Genomic DNA, 20693 nt, shown 5'->3' on the forward strand with positions numbered 1-20693 from the left:
ACACCTGCAACTTAAAAGCAAGCACCAGAATTTAAAACAAGAGGCTTGCTCCAGCTGCGTCCTAAATACTGGTACCCATATCTGCAGTAGCATAAAAGCTCGTCCATGAGGAATAAAAGTTTCAAAAGCTTCATGGCTGGCTGTCATCCTAAACATAATTAGGGCAAACAAACTGTAGGAATTGAGTCACAGGCTTTGAAAACATACATTTCACAGAAGAGGCAGATTTCCTAGGGGTTTGTCACGTGTTCATGTGTGCTGTTGTGAAGGTAATTCTGCCAAAGGTTTGATTTTTAGCCTTACTGAGCTCAAGTGGATTTTGCCACCAACATTTCATCTCTTCTAAAAATCACTCTTGGTGTTCATGCCTCTTACACTGGTCCTTCTGGCCATTGGAGAGCACTTGTCACGTATCTTAGCAGCAGAAGAGGAAGACTTCACACCTGCAAAATCTTATTTTGTGTTTTTCCCCCATAGACAAGTAATGATAAAAAGTGGGGTAATTTTATTTCTCCAAAGGTGAAGGAGTTCCTGCACTCAGGGCCACGTGTGACCAAGTTTCAGGGAACCAGAGAACAGAGGCACAAACTCTCAGCCCAGTGGCACTGGTTGTAGTACCATAAACTCGCTGGATTCTTCCAGATGGTGTCATTTGGGACAGGTGTTTTTAAACAGGAGTGAAATCCAAATCTAGGAGAAGGAGAAAAGTAGCTGACTGCACTTTTTGCTGTGCTATTATTAACATGCCCCACATGAGGACAGTGATTTTCCTGAAGCATTCTGCACAGAGCAGGGGAGATCAGTGGAAACAATCTTATTTTAGGGAAGTAGGGCTGTGTTATCTTTCTGTGTGTCCCTAAAATTGCCTGACACTGGTCGTCAGGCACTCCCTTGCTAAGATGATGACTGGGCACTGTCACTTGTCCATCAGCTGACAGGCCCCTCGATGAGTAGGAATTGTTGCACCGTGTGTTTGGAGTTGATCTCACTGAGGTTTCCCATTTTCCTTGGGCAGAGGAGAACGAGGAGCGCACCATGATTGATCCCAACTCAAAGGAAGACCCCAAGTTCAAAGAGCTGATCAAGGTAGGAAATCAAAGTTTTGTCCTCCTTCAAATCTTTAACGAGTGAGCTGGAATGATTTGCAGTTAAAAACCTTTAAAATCAGAACCACAATAAACAGCAGCTTGTTACTGCAGTGTGTCTGTGAAAACTGAGGTGAAGGTCATCGACAAGGTAAGGCTGAAAGCAACAGTGAGAGAGACACAAACATGTCAGAGTGCCCTGTGTTGTGGCCTCAGTTTACTTCCCTCTACACTTTCCCTTTATTGTTTTAAAGTATAAAAATTATTTTTGTTAGAAGCAACAACACAGCTGTATCTGGGTGGGACTGAAAATTTGGGTTAGTGTCTCCTGTTCTCCAGACAGGGGTTGAGCTGTGGCATATTCCCCTCTGGAATCCTCGTGCCCCCTGACTGCACACACGTGGCTCACAGAATGCCTCAGCAAACTGCTCATCTTTAAAACAAGCCCTGTGATCTCTTATTATCACTGCAATAACATCTTTAGGGTTACAAAACCACATCAAACCGAGTTCAGCAAGGAGCCATGCTCAAATTTTGTGGTTATCCTAATTCACCTGGAATACATTGTGGTTTTGAATGAAGTGAATTTGCACATTCTTTCTTTGTTAGCACCTAAATCCATTAATTCTCTCAAAAGGTGCAGTGGTCTTGCATCACTCTTCCCACATGTAATGTGGTTTCTTTGCAAGTGGAGCAGTGATATTATCTTGAATAATACAGCTGAACAGTTGTTGCTGCAGTGAAGGAACCAGATGCACTCTGTGGTGCAGGAGACTTGACGCTGAGATCACACTTGCTTCTAAATTGGGAATTTTCCTGTTTTTAATAAGAGTTGGTGAGTCCTGCCCGGATGTCATAGTCCAGCAAGGTTATATTTTTCAGATTAAAAGCCTGAAAAGCTTCAGGAGCAGGGAAACCCATGGCTAGAGCAGCACTTGAGAACGTGTCTGGAGTGCTTACAGCACGTTGCAGGGCCAGGCTCTGGGTCACCAGGCCAGTTTGCACTTGCACAAAGAGAGAGGCAGTGGAACCGGAGATTGTTTCTTTGGGATCATCCTCAGAGGAGAGATGTGTCCTGTAGAGAGCCTGTGTAATTTAGGTAATTGCTAATTATCAGTGTACCTCTCAGCAATTAAGAGTTTTTGCAGAGATTCAGCTGTGTTGGTGTGAATTCACACTGTGCTGGTGGGAATCTCCAAGGCAAGGAGAGGTCTGAATTGTGTTGGCAGAACTTACTTGATGCTACAGAGTTTGGATAATGTGAAAAAACGAGCAAATTATTCCTTGTTTTCTGTTCTTCTGTGGCTAATGGCGTTTTCCAAGAGCCCCAAGTAATTCACTGTACAGAGCCAGCAGAAAAGGCTGCCTGCCCCACAGAGCTTGAAATGAAAGATCTCCACGGACTGGAGAGGAGCAAGAACTTGAATAGAGGGATGTTGTTACAGTTCAAAGTGGCTCCCTCTGTGTTTTCCCCTCAGAGAAGAATGTGTCAATAGCAGCCACAGAGCCCTCATGCCTTTGGAAATTTGGCAGCCTGGCTTGGTTTGGTTGGTGCCAGCCCAAATCCCTGTCAGCACCAGAGTCAGACATGCCAGTGCTTTGCCATCCCTGACTCTGAGTGTGTCTGCTCTGGCAGTTGGGTGAGGGGATCCCAGAGCAAGGAATCAGCAGAGAGATCTGCTGCTGGTGCTGCTTCAGCATCCCTTTGTCTCCACCAAATGTTGTTTTAATTCCCACTAACCTCACGCCACAGGAATTATGTGCGTTGAGGATCGGGCGTTGGGAAGGGATTTTGACAGGGACACAGATTGTGGAGCAGTGTGGTAACGTGGAGGGAGCAGCAGAAGAAAAACACAACCAAAAGCCTCATTCCTCACTCTTATTATTATTATTAAAGCAAATATACAGCGAATCCCCTTGCTGAAGGCTGCTTAGTTGAGGATGCAAAAGTGCCTGCTTCTTGCACATATGAAAAACATTATGCCTGGAAGTGTTGTTTGTTACCATCATGGACAATATTCTAAAAACAGACACAGTGTTCAACTAAGTTCCCTCTGTGGCCAGCAGCCTTTTCTTCCTCACTCCATTTGCTCTGTGTGTAGTCAAAGTTTGGTACGTGGCTGAACAGACCTAAAGGTGAAAATACAGATGAGGGAAAGGCATGAGTTATTGGTTTTATTTATATATATATATATGTATAAATATTTTATTCACAAAATACTCTGTTTCTGGTGTCTGAAACGTGTGACTTCGTGTCCTCATTGCCCAGTATTTGCCAAATGCACAACTAACTTAAAGTAAGCATTTCAGTTATAAGTTTGGGCTGTTTTGTGATTAGAGATGTCCTGTGATATATTGTTTCTTCTTTTCTACTTCAGAGTCAGGGTTTTATTCTATATATTATTGTGAATCTGATTAAAATTCAGTTTCCATTAATATATCAAGTTCCTCTGGCTGGTCCACGTCACTAATTGTAAAGAGTGCTTGGGGGGTTCTTCTGGCTCTCTTTTGAATACTTTAAGAAAAAGTTGCTAGTCTGTGTGTGCTTTCCTTGGTGTGTGTTTCTGTGTGTGTGTTTCTTTGTGTCTCATTTATAAAGGTGGAGAGAATCTTTTTTCCTCCTCCTGGTTCAGATATGGCTGAAGAGTAGAAGTTTCAAAAAGCTTCATTGATGGTTGCCATCCTAAACATAATTGGGTTAACAAACTGTAGGAATTGAGTCACAGACTTTGAAAAGATGCTTTAGCATTTCTCAAAAGTGGCAGATTTCCTAGAGGTTTCTCATTTGCAGTGTTTCACTAGAAAAAAATACAAAAAAAGAGCTTCTACTGATTGAATACAAAATTTTAGAGCAGCAGCTTGCAAGAGTTGGGTCCTGTCTGAAAGTGCCTTGACAAAAGGCAGCAAGTCACAGTTGCAAGATGTTTTCCCTCCCTGCAAAGTCTTCTGTGAGATTGGCTGATACTGCTACAACTTTTGGCCTCTAAAGCCTCATCTAAACTTCATACAGATCCAAAAACTGCTGTTCTACATGCTGCTTGAAATGAGTAAACATTCCCACTTGTGGTAAAATATTCAGTGTCCTAGAGGATACCACCATGTCTAATTTTATGGCTTTTTGAGATTTACTGAGGTGAAGAGAAAAGCAAAAAGATGCCACTCTCCTTTTGGGAGGGTTTCACATGTGCCCAGATGAAACTGTGCTTCCTAAATGCTCTTTTGGAAAGAAGCACTCTTCTCTTGGTTTCCAGGCTGCCAGTGCTTTGTGCTCTAGTCCATAGGCATAAAAAAATATGAATTTTTAATAGTAATTTCCCTGCTCAACCCTGAAGCCAGTCAAGCTTCCATAGCTTTGATCTCTGCTTCCTAACTCCCCCAGAAGTTGAGGGGGAGAGGGTCACTGAAACCAAGGTTTTCTTTCTTTGCTGTTTTTGGTGACTGGGCTTCCTGATTTCCCTTTGTGCCAGATGTGTTCATGTGTTTTGTGGTGTTTTTCCCGTTGTCCATGTGTGCAGTGCTGACTGGGGGGTCCTTCTGCCCTTGAACTCCCGTCAGTGCTGGGGGAGCAGCCAGCCTGCAGAACAAAACCTGGTGGAGTTTGATGGAAAAAACCCCCTCTTTCATCAGCTAAACAAACAAGTTGTCCTAGCCAGGCTCGTTTTTGCTGCTGGATTTCCAGCCCTCCTTTGTTTCAGCTGTCTGCCTCGTGGCCAATTCCAGTCTCCAGCCCACTAATGCGACGTGGCTGGTGTGAGCAGACACTTGGATTCGTCTGAAAAACCATGCAATAAAGAGATGTGTGAGAATTTAAAGCACTGTTGGACATTTTATTACAAACACATGTGTCTGAGCACTTGACACGGGTCAGAAGTGATTTGTGGGAGTGTGGATGCGTGTGACATTTCAGTCATGGTTATTGTGTTTATAAAACCACACTACTAATCCCAAACACTATAGAAAAGCAGCTTTTTTGTGAAGGAAAATTAAGTGACCTAACAAAACATTTCCGTGTACTGAAGAAGAAGATGAGTCTCAGGTGCATTGAAAATCATGTGGGATGTTGGAGTGGCTTCTCCAGAAGGAAGGAGAGGTGCAGTTAAACATATTTTCATGCATAGGAAAAACTCTCTGGCTGCTCCCCACCAATTTCTCTGGGCCTGTATCAAGCTGTTTAAATTTTTAGACATTCAGTTTATTGACTGTTTTTCTGCTTTTGCATGAAGGAGACACTGCAAAGAGACTTTCCGTGAGCAGAGTCACAAAGTGTTTCTGCATGTCCTTCATTTCAATAAGCAGCATGGTGCTTTATTTCCTTTGTAAAAGTTAAAAAAATCTGTGCAGAAAGATCTTTCCAGGCTCCTAATGAAACATGATCCAGAAATCATGAGGTGGGGCAGCAAATTTTGGGGGTTTGTTTGGGATTTTTTTAATTATACTTACCAGTCTTCAATGGCTGTTACCAAAAAAAAAAGGATTTTTTTTTCCTTAAATATAAATTGAAAATTCATTTTTTGTAGTGGAGCTGGAGTTGTGCTCTGTGTACTGAAGAAGTTAGAATGTTCTTTGGGATATTTTTCTTACATTCATGTGCTAAAATAATAAAAGAATAAAACAGCTATGGCTAGACCTTGTTTGATTTGTATCTCTTTTATGTACTTTTTTTTGCCTGAAGTTTTCAGCGCCAAATTTTTGTGAAAGATTTAATTAGCACATAGTGTAAGTATTTCCCTTTTTTAACACCCTCTGTCCAAAGCCACTTCATGATTTCTTTGTACCTACGCTCTTGTAAATGGGATGTTGGGTCCCATGTTAGAAGGTACTTCCAGACTTTTATTCTTTTATTTTTAATTCCTTGCCACTTTCTGGATTCTGCCTTCAATACCATTTAGCATGAGACAGACAAAATAAAACATTAATTAGTGGTTTCAAGTAGTTCAGCATCCTGAGCCTTCCTTTAGCGAGGCTTTTGAGGACTTCTTGAATTCCAGCCTCTTCTTACATGAACTGTAATGAGATCTGATTATCAAATGATAATTTCAGCTGGGCTTCAGGTAATTTTGAGAAGTAAATCTCACGGCAGACCTAAATCTTTTGGGATTTTGATTTCTTCAGTTGCTTTTCTGTGAATGTGGATGCGTGTCAAACTTATATAATTTTGAAATTGGGACGAGAAACTGTCTTGTTATTTAGGACTCATTTTTCTGGGGAACTTTTTGAGGTGAACATGTTACTGTGCTTCTCATTGTCTTCCAGCTGTGGTAATCCTAACTTGTGTGATGTCTCTCTCCAGCCCTTTACCACAGGTGTCCTTCTATCCCTTGGAAAAGGTTGAAAAATACAGGAGTAGGTGATTGGAGTTTTCTCTGCTAACGTGGTCGTGGTTCCCCACCTGCAGAGCAGAGCTCTGCCAACTCTTTTATTTTAGGCTGCATCTTCTTGCATTTCTTTTGCTGATGTTGAATAGGGAATAACTTACCTGAAAACCTTTCTTTGCAATGAAAGCTCTTTGGAGGAGTCATTTTTATTACTGAGATTTTTAGAGGGCCAAAGTGATTTACACACACGAGCACTGATGCTGATCAGTGAATTGATGGATTGCCACATCTCCCAGCTAAAATTTGCCACTTACATACTGTTGCTTACTATTTTTAGAGCTGACTTTCATCCCTGCAGGTTTTCGGCGTGTTTTTGAAGTACTAAAGATGCGACATTAGTATTTCGCGTTGGGATTGTAAACTTCTTTGTGGACACTTTGTGGGTGCAGTTTTTCTGTGCCTAGAAAAACTTCCCCGAGGTTTGTAGACTGAATGAACACCAGTAGCCAGCCTGATTTATTTAAATGTCCTGGTGACCGATATATTCAAATACAGGATTCCCAAGATGGGTGTTTTCCAGTGCAGGACTGTCTACTGTTTTGTTTTGCAATTTTTTTGTATACTAAACCCTCACATTTTCTTCATGATCGTGGCTGCCAAGAAGAGGCAAAAGCGTGGTGTCTAATCAGAAAATGAATTTGGAGAGTCCTCAATTTTATATGAAGCAAATTAAAAACTGCAGGATTTTTAAATGAAGCTCATTGTTTTAGGTGGCTCTAGTTAATGGGTTTGTCGTGTCTGGTTGGCAATACTCTCCTCCTCCTATAGAACCAAGGAATTAGCAGGAATTAACACTGTGTCTCTTCCCACAGAACTATATTATTTTTGCAAAAGCAGTTTAATTTTCCACCTAATAAGTTGGAGGAAAGCACTACTGCCAGCGTCAAACAGAGGCTATTTTTCCTGTAACTGTTTGGAAATTATTATCTTTGGCACCTGCAGAACTTAACTCAGTTCCTTTGCTTTTTAAAGGTTCTCTGTCTTCATTCCTGTTTTGCAGGTGATTGAATGGTTACCACAGCTATGGTATTCAGCATATTGGGACTGTTAGAGGTTGTAGGATGGTTATTGGACCAGTTTGACCAGGATTTTAATCCTAGACTTCTGTATTCTGCACCAGCTTAAGGTAAAATGCCTTGTGCTGTTGCTAAGGACAGAGATACAGCTCGTGGGCCTCTTGAGCTGCTGTTTGTAGAAGTGTTCACTCTGTCCCTTCTGAAGCTCTTCTTTCTGGCACATTATTCACATTTATTCAGGGAGATAAATATATTCAGGGAGATAAATAATAGTAGGAGCATGGGACTGTTGGCATCCCTTGACAGGCCTGCTGTTCACAGAGAAACAGGTTTTTGGGACCTGAAGAACAGAGACTCCAGCAAAGGCTGTTGCTGCAGAGCTGCTGGTTGTTATTTGCTGTGGAATTGGTGCCATAAGGAGATGTTCTACTGAGATAAAATAGAGGGCATTTAAATTGCTGTACTGTCAAGACCTGAGTTAAAAATCATAAGGGACAAAGAGATGCTTTTACTCCATTGTTTTTATCTCGGGTCTTATTTGGAAACAGAAAAGCTTATGGTTACTTTTCCTGTGGTTTATATTCCTGATGATATGAAAGGAACATATTTCAGTCATTATTTTTTGACGTTTGCCTCCTTTTCCTGTCCTTCCAGGTTCTGATTGACTGGATTAATGATGTGCTGGTGGAGGAGAGGATCATTGTCAAGCAGCTCGAGGAGGACCTTTACGATGGGCAGGTGCTGCAGAAGCTGCTGGGTGAGTTCACACAGGAGAAGGTGCCCCCAAAACTGGAAGGGGCCCAAAATTAATCTCTTCCAAAGCTGCAGAGAGCAGCAGGGCTGTGCAGTAACACCCCACCCCACCAGGGATGCACCTTCTTTCAGTGATAGCTGCAGTGTCAGCTTCTCCATCTGCTGGGAAGGCAGGAAATGCAGAGAATTCCCAGGTTTCATGGGCTAACAGAAAAACATCTGAAATAATTTAAAATAATATTTGCATATTTTGGTAGTCGGTTTAGAAAAGATTAAAAGGCATCTTGGCTAAGCAACATTTTTCCCATTAATATTATTCAGATATTGATAAAAAATTCCTACTTTAGGTTCATAGAAACAGTCAAAATGTTCAAAGTATTTGTGAGTTGATAACCTCCAAGTCTTTTCTGTCTGGGCTACTGGAGTGCTTTTGTTTTTCTGTCACTTTAAAAGAAATAAATATTTATCTTCAGCTAGGGGAAATGCCCAGAAGAAACATACTCTTGAACTTGAGAGCAGAAATACTTCCATTTATTGGAACAGTAGGTTTTCATAACTCTGAGAGGTTTCTGAAGGCATCTTTAGAGTTGAAGGCCATTCCATTTTGTGAAAACAGTTTTGGTGAAGTATGTTTTTTGTTTTCAAGAGTGGAATAGGATATAACTGTAATATGTCCAACCAGTCCTGACCTCCCAGAGAGATGACTTTTCCTCAGGGTGGAGGGAGAACAGAAATCAGCTGTTCCCATTGCTCTGATGGCTGGAAAAACACCCCCCCCCCCTTCCTCAGCTCCCTTTTCCTTTTTTACAAAAATTCAACTCTCGTGTCTTTGCAGCTCCACAGTGCAGAGGAAGAGAAGAATGACTTTTCTTTGACTTTGACCACAAATAATTATGTTACAGAAACAAAACAGAAATTTTACTGGTGTCATTTTTACAGATTTTCCTGCATTAGTTCCTTTTTGGAAGTAATCAACCATGAAGTGACAACAACATGACAAGATTGTACCAACTTACTCCCTTGAATTAGTTCCCCTAAGGCAGCACAAATCTGTGGCTCAGATGAGTCCATAACTCTTGAGGGTTTGAGGATGCAAAGATGTGCTTCAGCTTAAATTCACACCTTCAGCTAACTTGAAACAAAGCTTAGCAAGCTGCAGTAAATACTCACACAGTATTTCCCATTTTTTTGTCCTAATTAACAAGTCCATTAAACTTGTACAGATTCCTTGTTTAGTGAAGGCTCTGCTGTGCCAAATGCTTTTCAGCAGTGAAAGGAACTGGGAGGTACAATTAAAACTATTACTAACTTGATGCCTGGCTGAAAGTTGTTATGTATTTTGACACCTGATTGAGGAGCACGTTCGGTTTTGTCACATTTTTGTTGGAACTGACACACTTTTGATGACAGTTCTGCTTTCAACTGTTTTTCTTTCCGAGGAAAATAATTCCCTTAGAAAACTTGTAGCGGAGTCCTGCTCTGCCCAGTGGTCTGTGCTTGTTATTTCCACCCAGGACCTTGTTTAATCTGGTTTTGCCTGTTCTTTTTGGGTTTTTTGGATGTTTTTTGCAAACGCAGAAAAATTGGCTGACCGTAAACTGAACGTGGCAGAAGTGACCCAGTCTGAAATTGGTCAGAAACAAAAGCTGCAGACGGTCTTGGAAGCTGTCCACGATTTACTCCGACCCCATGGCTGGACCATCAAGTGGAATGTTGACTGTAAGGACTCTCTTGTGTTTTCTGTCTCAGCTTCCCAGGCGAGGAGGGGGATGACAATCAGTAGGCTGATCATACTCTCTGTGATGCAGTGTGCTTTTAAAAATTATTTCTTTATTGGCGGTTGTAACTTTGACCTTCTTCTGTGGCCTTTAAGGGCAGACAGGCGTGTTTGTAGGATAATTGAGGTAACTTGTTCAAGCCCTCTGTTCCAGCACTGCCTGTAACAACTCAAAAGTGAAAATGGAGTTTGAGCAGCCCCTTTACCCACGTGGTGAAAGAGTTTCGTCTCTTGCAGACATCAGAGCTTGTGTTAACACTTCAAAGTCTGCAAAAAGCAGTTTTCTCCAGTATCCTCCAGTACAGTGATGGAGGCTGCCTGTCTTCACTGACAGAGAGGGAGCTGGGCTCCAGAAGGGGCTGGACTTGTAAGTTAGGCATGTAGCTTAAAGGAAGGGCTGAATCTAGGCTTTGCTACCTTCAAAATTGTATTTCAGGTATTACCAATTTAGGGAAAAGGGGAAGAAGCATAAAAAGAAAAAACAATTTTCACCAAAGGCATTTTTCACTGCCTTTTTTTCCCCAGAGCTGTTTGTTTAAAATAAGGCCTCAGCATTCTTTTATTTGCTCCGTTTTCCTTGTTCCCTGCAGCAATCCATGGCAAGAACCTGATTTCCATTCTTCACCTGCTGGTGGCTTTGGCAATGCATTTCCGGGCTCCCATCCGACTGCCTGAACACGTGTCTGTGCAAGTGGTGGTTGTGAGGGTGAGTATGGAAAAACTGATGGGAAAAACCATCATGTATCACTCTGGTTTTGCAGGTCTGGGCTGCTCCCATCCATTGCCCCTGATCTCTTGCCATTTAGAGAATACATGTCCCAGTTTTTTGTCCTGGGAACGCATTTTTGCGCTGCCTGTGCTTACAGTGATCCTGAGAACATCACTCTTTGACACGCTTGGGACCACCGCTTGCTATTGCAGCAGCAAGGTGGAAATGGGGCTTTGTGTAAGAGAGCCTCCTGCCTGTAATTTCTATCTCTTTAATGAATTTTTTTTGCCGTGCATTTTTTGTAGAGGAGGCACCGAAACACGAGCAGCACAGGAAGGAGTTCCAGCACGTAGAATCCCCCCAGCCAGGGGAGCCTGTTGCTGGTGTTGTTTTCCCCCAATGACTTAACGTGCAGACTTAGACATGCTGTTTTCCTTGGCATGCCTGGCAGACTTTCATCATTCCTCTCACAGTCTTTGTGTTTTTGTTAGCTTTCCTTAGATATGGAGAAGAGATCTGACCTAGGGAACCCTGACTTCCTCCCTCCTGCCCTAGATACTCCCCTGGTTATTCCTTTCTCTGCCGTGGCACTCAGTCCTCTGGTCCCAAGGTAGGCTCAGCCACTGGCAGCAGGCTCTGCAAGTGCCATTCCTTCGAAGAATAAAGAAGATAAAGTGATCTCAGACTCTGCTCTGCCAGTGTGGGTCCCCTCACAGGGATGGTTGATTAGGCAAGAGCCTCATTTTGTTTTACATTTCAATAATGGCATTTTCCAGGCTGCCTGCCTGAATGCTCTAGAGGGACAGGGTGTCGTGTAAATGAGGAACTGATGGATGCTCCCTGGCTCACAATAAATGTATGTGTTATCTTCAAGAGGTGATTTTGAACTGCTTTCAGGCTGCTGTAGTAGTTCTTTCCTGTTAAGAACGGGTGAGTTAGTTATAAAGTAACACGAATGTAAATAGGAGACTGATTTCTTTTCAGATTTCTTTTGGCTGTCTTGGAAAGATAAGGAGGAACATGTAAATATAAGCTGGTTTTTCAAACCCTGCGAAGTGGCTTCTGCAACTGCACAGTCAGAGAAAACCCCTTAGGTAGAGAGGGTAAAGCCTCCCTAGTCCAGGCTTCAGACCCCTCCACCTCTGCAGCAGAGGGAAGGCTGTGGAGAAGGTGTTGTCACCTCTTTTCCTGTTGGGGGGACATAGGGGAGACACCTCCTGGGAGCATCTGGTTCACCAGAGTCCCTGCCCTTGAGACTGGGGAGGGCTGAGGTGAAGGCAGGATGAGGTAAGGACTGACAAAAAGTGGGGAAGAGGGAAGGAGCAACACCTGAGTCCCCAGGGGAGTGCCTGGAGGGGTCAGGGCACTGGTTAACTGAGAGTTAATTTAAAGCCAAGAGGCTGTGAGCTCTTGCTCTTGGACCTCAGAGCCTGGGGATGGTTTTGGCAACACTGGCTGTGAGCCTTGCTCAGCTGGCCCTGTGCAAGAGGAGGCTTGTTTCAGCCCCCTAACCCACTGCTAGGAAAAGCTTACAGCTCCTCAGCTTTGTTTATTTAAATGCAAAGCAAGGCACACTGAAGCATGTTTCTTCTGGAACAATAGCTTTTATCTTACATTTGGTAAATTGAAATATATGCTGGTTCAGTAGCGTGGATCTCTTTAAATGGATTTTATTTAGCCTTTGTTATGCTAACGGCAAACAGAATGGTAATGAGGTTAATCCAAGGAAAAAACCTGAGATTCTTACTTTTATTATCAATTTATTGTTAGATGATCTCTTATTACATATCCTAATAGTGATTAAGGTTCTGTCAAACTAGATTACAGTTAACATAAGGTGTCTGCTCTAAGAGGTTGTCATTTAGATGCCTCTCCTTGCTTGAAGATGCATTTGAGGGGGCTGATAAATGGTCTAAGTGATTTCTTTGTAAGCCTTGCAGAACTGACCCCACGGCAAGAACACCGTGCAAGATGTGAGAGTGTTGGGCAAGAACACACCCACACTGAAACTCAACTAGTTAAGTCTCATTTTCATGGAGAACTTTGACATTAAGGATTATCAGTATCAGCTTTGCTGAGCCCTCCTCACACTGTGCAGATCCCTGAGGTGCTTCTTTCCCTGGAGGACTGTGCTGGCACTACAAAAAGAAGAGTCATTCTGGTTTAGTAGAACGTGCATTTCCACGTCCCAGAGCAGTGCAGAACACCTTAGGACCTTGTGGGCATTTTCTTCTCTTATTTTTACTGTCCCTCTCCATAAAATAATATTATGACAGCACTGTCCAACATGGAAAGTGTTTATCCGGATCTCCACAGTTTGGTGGTGATTCTGCCCTTCTTTCAAATTCTCTTAGCATCTTGAGGTGACAGACTGCGACTTCCCTAAGGTGCTGTATTTCCTTTTTAATGAAAAACAGTTGATTTGGAGTCTTGGAACCCACAAGCATTTTGGAGAGGACTTTCTGTTTTACCTTCCCTTGCCAGGAAAAAACTTTCCCTACCTGTCTGTCTTTCAATATCACACAGAGCGACTACAAGACTAAACTGGGAGAAAAACACTTTTGTTCTTATTATTTTATAATGGGCACCATGATGTAGCAAGACTCAAGAGCAGAGTTCCTGAAACGTAGTTACTTTCAAGCCTTTTTGAAGTCAACCTCCAGAATTAGTTATCTTGCTGTTTTATTGTGTGACATAGAAAACTGTAACCATGGTAATGCATGCCCAAGTTACACAAGAAGTGTCCCAGCAAAACAAGGGTGTAAGTGGGCCTTCAGGACTTAAAATCCTGTTAAAATCCACTCTCAGTGCTGAGTTAAGAGTCTGACACATGTTTTAATACCGGTGTCACTCAGCATATGCCTGTAATTCCAGCCTTCCTCAGTGAGGGCAGGGAGGAAAGAAACTTTGTGGTTTCAGTGTGTGCTCCCAGTGAGAACCGAGAATCCTGAGGTTTTTTTCCTTCCAGCTGATTCTGCTGCCTGATATTTGAACGGTGAAAAAATTACCCTCATTCAGAAAAACAAAAAAGTCCACAGAAGTAAGTGTAGAAATTGTCCTTCAGGCTAAGTGTAGAAATTGTCCTTCAGGCTCACTGTGTGGGTTATTTTTGCAAGGCTCAGGAATCGCTGCCTTTTGCACTTGGCTTTCGTCATCCTCATTTTTAAAACTGCAGCATGACCCACCTTGGTGCTACTGGGAGATCCAAGGTATTTTTGCAGTAATTCCCTTTGAGTCTTGAGTTGCAGGCTGAAAGGTCAGAGGCGAGGCAGGATGAAGGATGAATGTGTCTGGTGCCGGTGGCACGAGGGATCAAACTTTTATCTAGGAATGACATTTGCTTTTGGATTGCAAGGCCAGGGGACCAGGCTTGCTGTGTGGGCAGCTGCCTCAGAGGGGGCTCCACAGAAATGCTGCCTTTTCCACCAGCTGGGATGTTGGCATCCATTCCTCTTCCTTATCCAGCATTTGGAGGAGTTCCTCCCTGCTCACTGCTTGCTGAGCTTTTGTTCACAGGTTGCAGCATCTTCTGCCTGGGTTTGTGGTGCCTGGAAGGTCCAGAGCCCTGTGTTCATAAAGTGGTGGGATGGAACAAAGACAACATTGTTCTGTGTGCGAGAAAACACTGCCCTGTCAGGAGCTCCCTCGTTTTTCCATCCATGGTGTCATCCTGGCTCGTTCCACCAGCCCTTCTGGCACCATTCCCAGGATGAGATATATGGATGATAGGGAAGTGAGGAGCTGTGGAGACATGGCCAGCTGGCAGCATCCAGCCCAGGGCCCAGTCAGGCACGGAGCTGGAACAGCAGAGCAACAGGAGAGCACAGCTCCCCCCGTGCTGCCAGCCAGGCTCCCTGAGAGAGCAGCCCTGCCTTCATCTTGAGGGCAGTTCTTCTCACTGGCTTTTTGGATTTCGGTTTTTATTTCTTAGATTGCTTCTGGGGAAGGATGTGTTTCTCTTCAAAGCTGTTCTCCTTGAAAAGTTCTCGCTTGGGGTTCAGCTGGTGAAAAAGATTGAGGTGGAAAACGTGCACGGAGCTCGTGCCTGGGGGGGTGGTTTCCCTGCTTACCTGAGCTCTCAAGCTTTATTAACCCTGCCATAAGTCATTCTGACAGCCCTGGTTCCTAGATGGCTGCTGAGATTTGAGCTCTTTGAGTCAGCTTTTTGAGTGTAGGGAAGGGAAGGGAGGAAAGAAATTCCTTCATCCAGGCATAAAGCTGTATCCCGTGGTTTTGAAACGAACCCATAGAGGTGTTAAGCAAGTTTCTCACTCGGGTAAAAGCACTTCCAGCCTCTGAGCTGTTTTGAAACTCATTCTCACCACCTGCTAACTCTCACTTGGGTAGGAGGCCCCTTGTTCATGCAGAAAATTATCCCGAGGAGAGAAGACCGAGTGTCAGGGAAATACACTTTGCTGTAAAACCAAACTGGTTGAGCTTTGTGTGCTCCCTGCGTTTCCTTGGAGGATGTGTTCCTGTCAGGTGTGTGAGAGCCACCCTCATGCCTGGGGAGCTTTGCCAGCACACCCCTGGTCTGGGGGCAGCCATCCCTGTGATTTCAGCCCCAGGCCTCTCTGGAGAGTCAGGCTGCCAGTTGTGTCAGGTTGCTGGTTGACACCGTGACCTGAATGTTCAAATCCCTTGGGGGATTTGAGATGGGGCTGACACACTCCTCAGATTGTGTTCCAGGCACAGTGTTGACTCTAGTCCCTGGAGGAGGATTGTTAGTGAGTTAGCTGGCTGCAAATACAGGTGGATATATGCATTTCTCAAACATCCATCTGGCTGCCAGCCTGAGAAGTGCCACCGTGCTGGGAGTGAGTCCTCCTCTGGCAGCGGTTTCACCTCTCCCTCTGCAGAGCTTTTAAGGAGTGTGCTTCATCCAGTTTTCTCCTCGGGCATTCTGAACGCTGCAGGGCCCCTAAGGAGCTTCTCCTTTCCTAAATTCTCAAGTTTCTAACTCTGTCTTCCTTTCCAGAAACGTGAAGGCCTCCTGCAGACCACTCATGTTTCGGAGGAGCTGACGACCACGACAGAGTAAGCACGAAGCACTTTGGTGTGTCGCTGGTGCCTGATGTGAGACCAAATTTATAAAGATGAAAGATAAATTTAATCTTCTCCCCCAGTCCTTGCTAAATTAACAAAGTGGTGCTTTTTTAACTCTATAGAAATGACTTGGTCTCTGGAAATATGTTACAAAGGAGAAGTGTCCTCTGGAAATTCCTGTGTCACGGAAGCTTTTAATGGAAAAGTGACCTTTGAGAGCTGGTTTTCCCCCCCTGCCTTCTGGAGGCAGATATATATATTTAACTGATTTCTACCTAGTACTGTTTTCTCTCTCAGGTGAGGGGCTACTGTAGATATTTTGGGGAAGAATTAGTTTGACAAAAGGCAATTCTTTGACGTATCTCTCAAAACTGAAGGGACACCCCATGAAAACTGTAAGGGTGTTTTAAACGGGGTATCACTTCAGCTTTGAGAGGTATGTCAGAGATCTCCCTTTTCAGCTTAGGAGTAGAGCTCAGCAAAACCAAACTGAATAAATAAACCCCATTCCCTCCCCAGTTTTTTGCACCAGAGTACTTTGCTTTATGTTTTTACAGTCCTTTTTTGTAAGGAGAAGGCTAGACACGCATTTTGGCTGCAAATGAAAGCTGAGATTTTCCCTCACGTGGCCTGAAGGCAACTCATCTAAGAGGGGCTTACATGAGCCCTCCCTCAGATTATCAGAGTATTGGCTCCCTGTAGAGTTGGCTCAGCTTCCCCTGGCTTTGAAGATAAATGAAGTACCATGTGGCTGAGCTCGGGGGGGGGAGATCTTTCAGATGGAAACGCTCAAAAATGAGATCATAATGTCTCTGTATGGACATTAAAGGTCTCATAGTGGGGTTTTTTTGTAGGATCAGAGCTCTGCCTCGGGTTTGTGGGCCAAGATTCCTCCCCTCACTCCTGTGCTCTTGAACAATGGGGCTTGGCTTGTCCTCTCCCTCAGATGTGGTTTGTAAGATGTAATCTGCAGGCTGGGGCTTAGGCACTTTTTTTAGCAAGATGTTTACAGATTTGCATGTGTGTTTATACATATATTTTGTGAAGCTATTAATATTACACAGTATTAAGAGGTTTGCTGTTTAATGTGTTGCATGCCCAGATACAAGACTAGCCGTGGAAAATGCAGTGGTCAGCAAAATCCAGCATTCACTGCATGCTTTCAGATTCCTCTGTGCAAATCAGGGCCTGATTCTCAGCTGATAAACATCTGCACATGTCTGCTGATGTCACTGGCTGTGTAAATATTTCAGGTTTGGCAGTTTTATCTACACAGTATCCACATATGGTGTATGTTTTCTTTCTTCAGAGAAAACAGGTTAAAGTGGGACAGATAACTGTGCTTCTGAGCTGTGTGGTTTAGTGACTGGTGCCTGTATTTGTGGGAAATGTGCACAGAAACACATTTATTCATTCACCCTCCTTCATCAAAGTTGTTACGGATAAGAAATCACAATTATGTGCAAAACATAATTATGTGTAAAATATAATTACACATTTCCATTCATTTCAAATGTGCCCCCCTGGCATCACTGGTGTTCTGGGGACATTCCTGTAGCACGCTGGGTCTGGTCTGTGACATGCTCAGCCTCCTGGCTTTGGTAGCAGTGGTTGGCCCTTGGGAAAAGCAGAAAAAATCTTGCAGGAAAAGGCCTGTTGAGCCTGTCTTTTCAAAGTAATTATTCATGAACTAACCTGATATTTCTGAATGCTCTGACTTGCAGGATGATGATGGGAAGATTTGGTGAGTAACAAAGTTGACTCTGAATATTTATTTATTTATTATTATTATTATTTGTGTCAGGCACAGACATCTGGTCTGGTTTCTTTCAGCAGATCAAGGCAACGGGTTGAGCAATTCCATGGGGGTTGGAATGTGTTGAGGGGGCAGGTTTTGTTTCTCCACATGGATGTGGGGCATAATGGGTGGAACCAGACCCTCCAGGATACTGTTTGTGCCCTTTACACTAGTCTCTGCTCTGTTTAATTTGTGAATAATGAGCAGGAGCCCCTCACTACAGGAAAGACACTGAGGTCTGGAGTGCCATGTACAGCTTCTCTGTGTTCACTAGAACTTAGAATTTAGGCCTGACCAACTGTAGGTCTGGTCTTCTAAACAAAAACCAGGGGGTTTTTTGGTGTTGCTGCCGAGAGATTGCATTTAGGTTTTTTTCATGGCATTAAGTCACTTCTCATCTAAGAGCTGTGGGCTCACGTAAAGGACTGTGTGTGATGAAAAATAAGTAATCAATTTTCTTTATTCACTCATTAGAACATGTGAACATGACCATCCCCCTCTTGCAGAGTATTGCCATAAATCATTAATAAAGCTTTTGGAAAATAAGTAAAGTCAAGGGGCTTTGGGGGTAAATATCTTAATAAACCAAAGAAATTTGGATAATAAATGCGTTTGTTTATTTAACAGCAGAAAACTATTAAAATATGGGCTGTAAATAAAAAGAAGTGGATCTTGGAAAAGCTGTTAAAAAACAGATTGGGTTAGATATTATTTTTGCGATGTTTGGAAGGTCTAAACATAATTTAAATCTTCATGCTGAGCTTTGCTCTTCATACACTGTTCAGTGGAGTTCAGTCTTGAGCTTTACTAAAGTCACAGGTACTACCAGTAATTTTTAGTTAACCAAATTAATATCTGACTTTGACACTGAGTGGTGGGTGCAGCCATAGCTATTGTTTAAGTCAGGATTGGGGCATAGTCAAAATTTGTGTTTCATTTTAGTTTTTCTTTCACCTCAATATTTTGTGTTCCAATTACGAATGGCAAAAAAAAAGGGAAATCAGTGAATGATATGTTTATTTTCAGTTGCCTCTAAAATTCCCAGCATAGTTTGCTCTGGCATTTAGCTGAACACCAGAACAGGGTGGTAACTTTTTAGCTTGGGTCTCTTGTTATGTGTCTTTCTCAGGAGAACCTTTAAGCTTTAGACACATAACCTGCTTCCCACACTTGGCTGTTGGGGTTGTGTTGATTTTAATTCTCTTTTTCCCCTCAAACCAGAGCGTGATGCCTTTGACACACTCTTTGATCACGCACCAGACAAACTCAGCGTGGTCAAAAAGGTAAGAAACAAAATCCCAGTTTTATTTTCCATGTTGCTTTTTTTTTTTTTTTTGAAAGATATTCAGAAACATCCAGCAAGTAACAGAAGGGGGAATCTGGAGCAGTGAAGAGTTACCCCCAAAGGGCACTGTTTCAAAGCCAGCTGGTGTTTTCCACAGCACCCTGAGATGTGATTCACCCATAAATAAGTTTGCTAAATGCAAAGCTTTTAGAGAAGAGTTGCTTTTGTCCCAGGGCTCTTCTGCTGAGCACTAATTCATCTGGTCCCCTGGTTTGTCCCCCAGGGCTGAGCATCATCTCACAGCACACCCACCCAGACTTGTTTTTCAGATGGCTCTTGTGTCAGACAGAGCAGAGGGGTCATGTAGCTGTTTATCTCTCTCTGCCAGCCCTTGTTTTAGGGAAGACATAAGGAAGAGGCTCCATGTTGATCAGATAGTTCCAGCGTGGCTATTTATTAGAACCGTGCAAAGATCAGGGTTGTGAATTGTCCCTTCCCTTTGTATGAAGTAGAGGCTGTGTGCATTTACAGTAATGCTTTGATGTCTCTCGAAGATTTTATCTTTCCAGTCTGAAGTGTCTTCTAGAAAAGTGTTTTTAAGCTGATAGAGAGCTGAGTTAACTCTTCCAAGTGCTCACACCCAGCTCCGTGTCCCTTTGGAAGTGGTGTGAGCGGGGTGGCAGATCTCAGTGCTTCAGTACCTCAGCACAGAACTGCCTTGGAGGAGCAGGATGTTGTGTCTGGAGTAGAAATCCCATCCTGACTGTAATTTGCTCACTGATCTGCACACATCCCCCCAGGAACCAGAGGTGTGTGCTGTTGGCATCTTCTCAGGCCACTTTTAGCTCAGTGCTGCTCGTGCCTTGCTCCCAGCTGGTGGAGCTTCTCCTGGAACCTGAAAAGATTAGTGTGGACAGGGAATGCTCCTGCTTGCTTCGTCTCCAAGCACTGATGTCATCTCAGCTTCTTTTCTGTCACTAGAGTTTGCTCTGTGTGCTCAGGAAGCTGATACAGTGAGCTGTGTGTGATAGCACCATCTGGTGAGTCCTGGCACGTGGTGCAACAAAAATGACTCTCTTGAGTTGTTTTCAGTTTTATGTACTTATTTGTACAAAAGCAAACAGCCCACACCCATATTTATCATTTAAAAAGAAGTCTGAAAAGGTTATATATTAACCCTTTCACGTGGTGTGGTGTCTGAATCACTGTCTCTGGTGTTTTCTTTCGTAGTCTCTGATCACCTTTGTGAACAAACACTTGAATAAACTGAATTTGGAAGTAACAGAGTTGGAAACCCAGGTAGGAGACTTTGTGTGTAATCTGTAAATTGCAAATCTATACCTTGTTATGGAACTGTTTCTCTTTGGGCATGTTAAGGTGTGGAATCTTGGAGCAGCTTGGAAACTTTAAGTAAGTGTGGATTTCAGTGTCAGTGGGGTAGTTCTCACTTTAAACATAAAATTAAGCAATTTTTCAGGCTAAGCAGAAGCAGATCTTCTCTCCAGAGTTCACTGAACTGTGGAGAGATGGTTATCTTATTGTCTCAGCAAAAAAAGCACAGCATCTAAAGAATTATACCAGGAGAGTGGGTAATTGGTTTGAGCTTGGCTTGGTGTAATACCAGTTATTCATTCACTGCTGTTTTATGGCTTTGCTGAAATAAGGGGGTGACTGGATCTGATCTGTCACAACAAATTGTTGCTGAAGGCCTTAAGGGTACCCAGCAGTTTATTTTTGAAAATATTAGAGGATGTCACAAGTGCCATATCAGGATCACAAGTGAGAAATCTGTTAGAAATACGTAACATTTCCCCCCTTAGCCAGTCAGGAGTCATCCTGTCTGGTATGA

The 20693-nt window shown here is 43.2% G+C and overlaps 1 protein-coding gene across 4 annotated transcripts in view; it reads left to right on the top strand.

Annotated features, from left to right (window-relative positions):
- PARVB (parvin beta) overlaps positions 1 to 20693 on the top strand; it is a 50668-nt gene that overhangs the window by 20561 nt on the left and 9414 nt on the right. For all 4 annotated transcript variants that reach the window (XM_032688915.1, XM_032688918.1, XM_032688917.1 and 1 more), the window contains exons 3-10: positions 1016 to 1086; positions 8131 to 8233; positions 9808 to 9948; positions 10597 to 10712; positions 15694 to 15752; positions 17486 to 17505; positions 18781 to 18842; positions 20075 to 20143. In XM_032688915.1, coding sequence (XP_032544806.1) covers positions 1016 to 1086; positions 8131 to 8233; positions 9808 to 9948; positions 10597 to 10712; positions 15694 to 15752; positions 17486 to 17505; positions 18781 to 18842; positions 20075 to 20143 — 641 coding nt within the window. The remainder of the gene's footprint in view (positions 1 to 1015; positions 1087 to 8130; positions 8234 to 9807; positions 9949 to 10596; positions 10713 to 15693; positions 15753 to 17485; positions 17506 to 18780; positions 18843 to 20074; positions 20144 to 20693) is intronic.

Source organism: Chiroxiphia lanceolata, chromosome 5 (assembly GCF_009829145.1).
Source record: "Chiroxiphia lanceolata isolate bChiLan1 chromosome 5, bChiLan1.pri, whole genome shotgun sequence".
Lineage (NCBI taxonomy): Eukaryota > Metazoa > Chordata > Aves > Passeriformes > Pipridae > Chiroxiphia > Chiroxiphia lanceolata.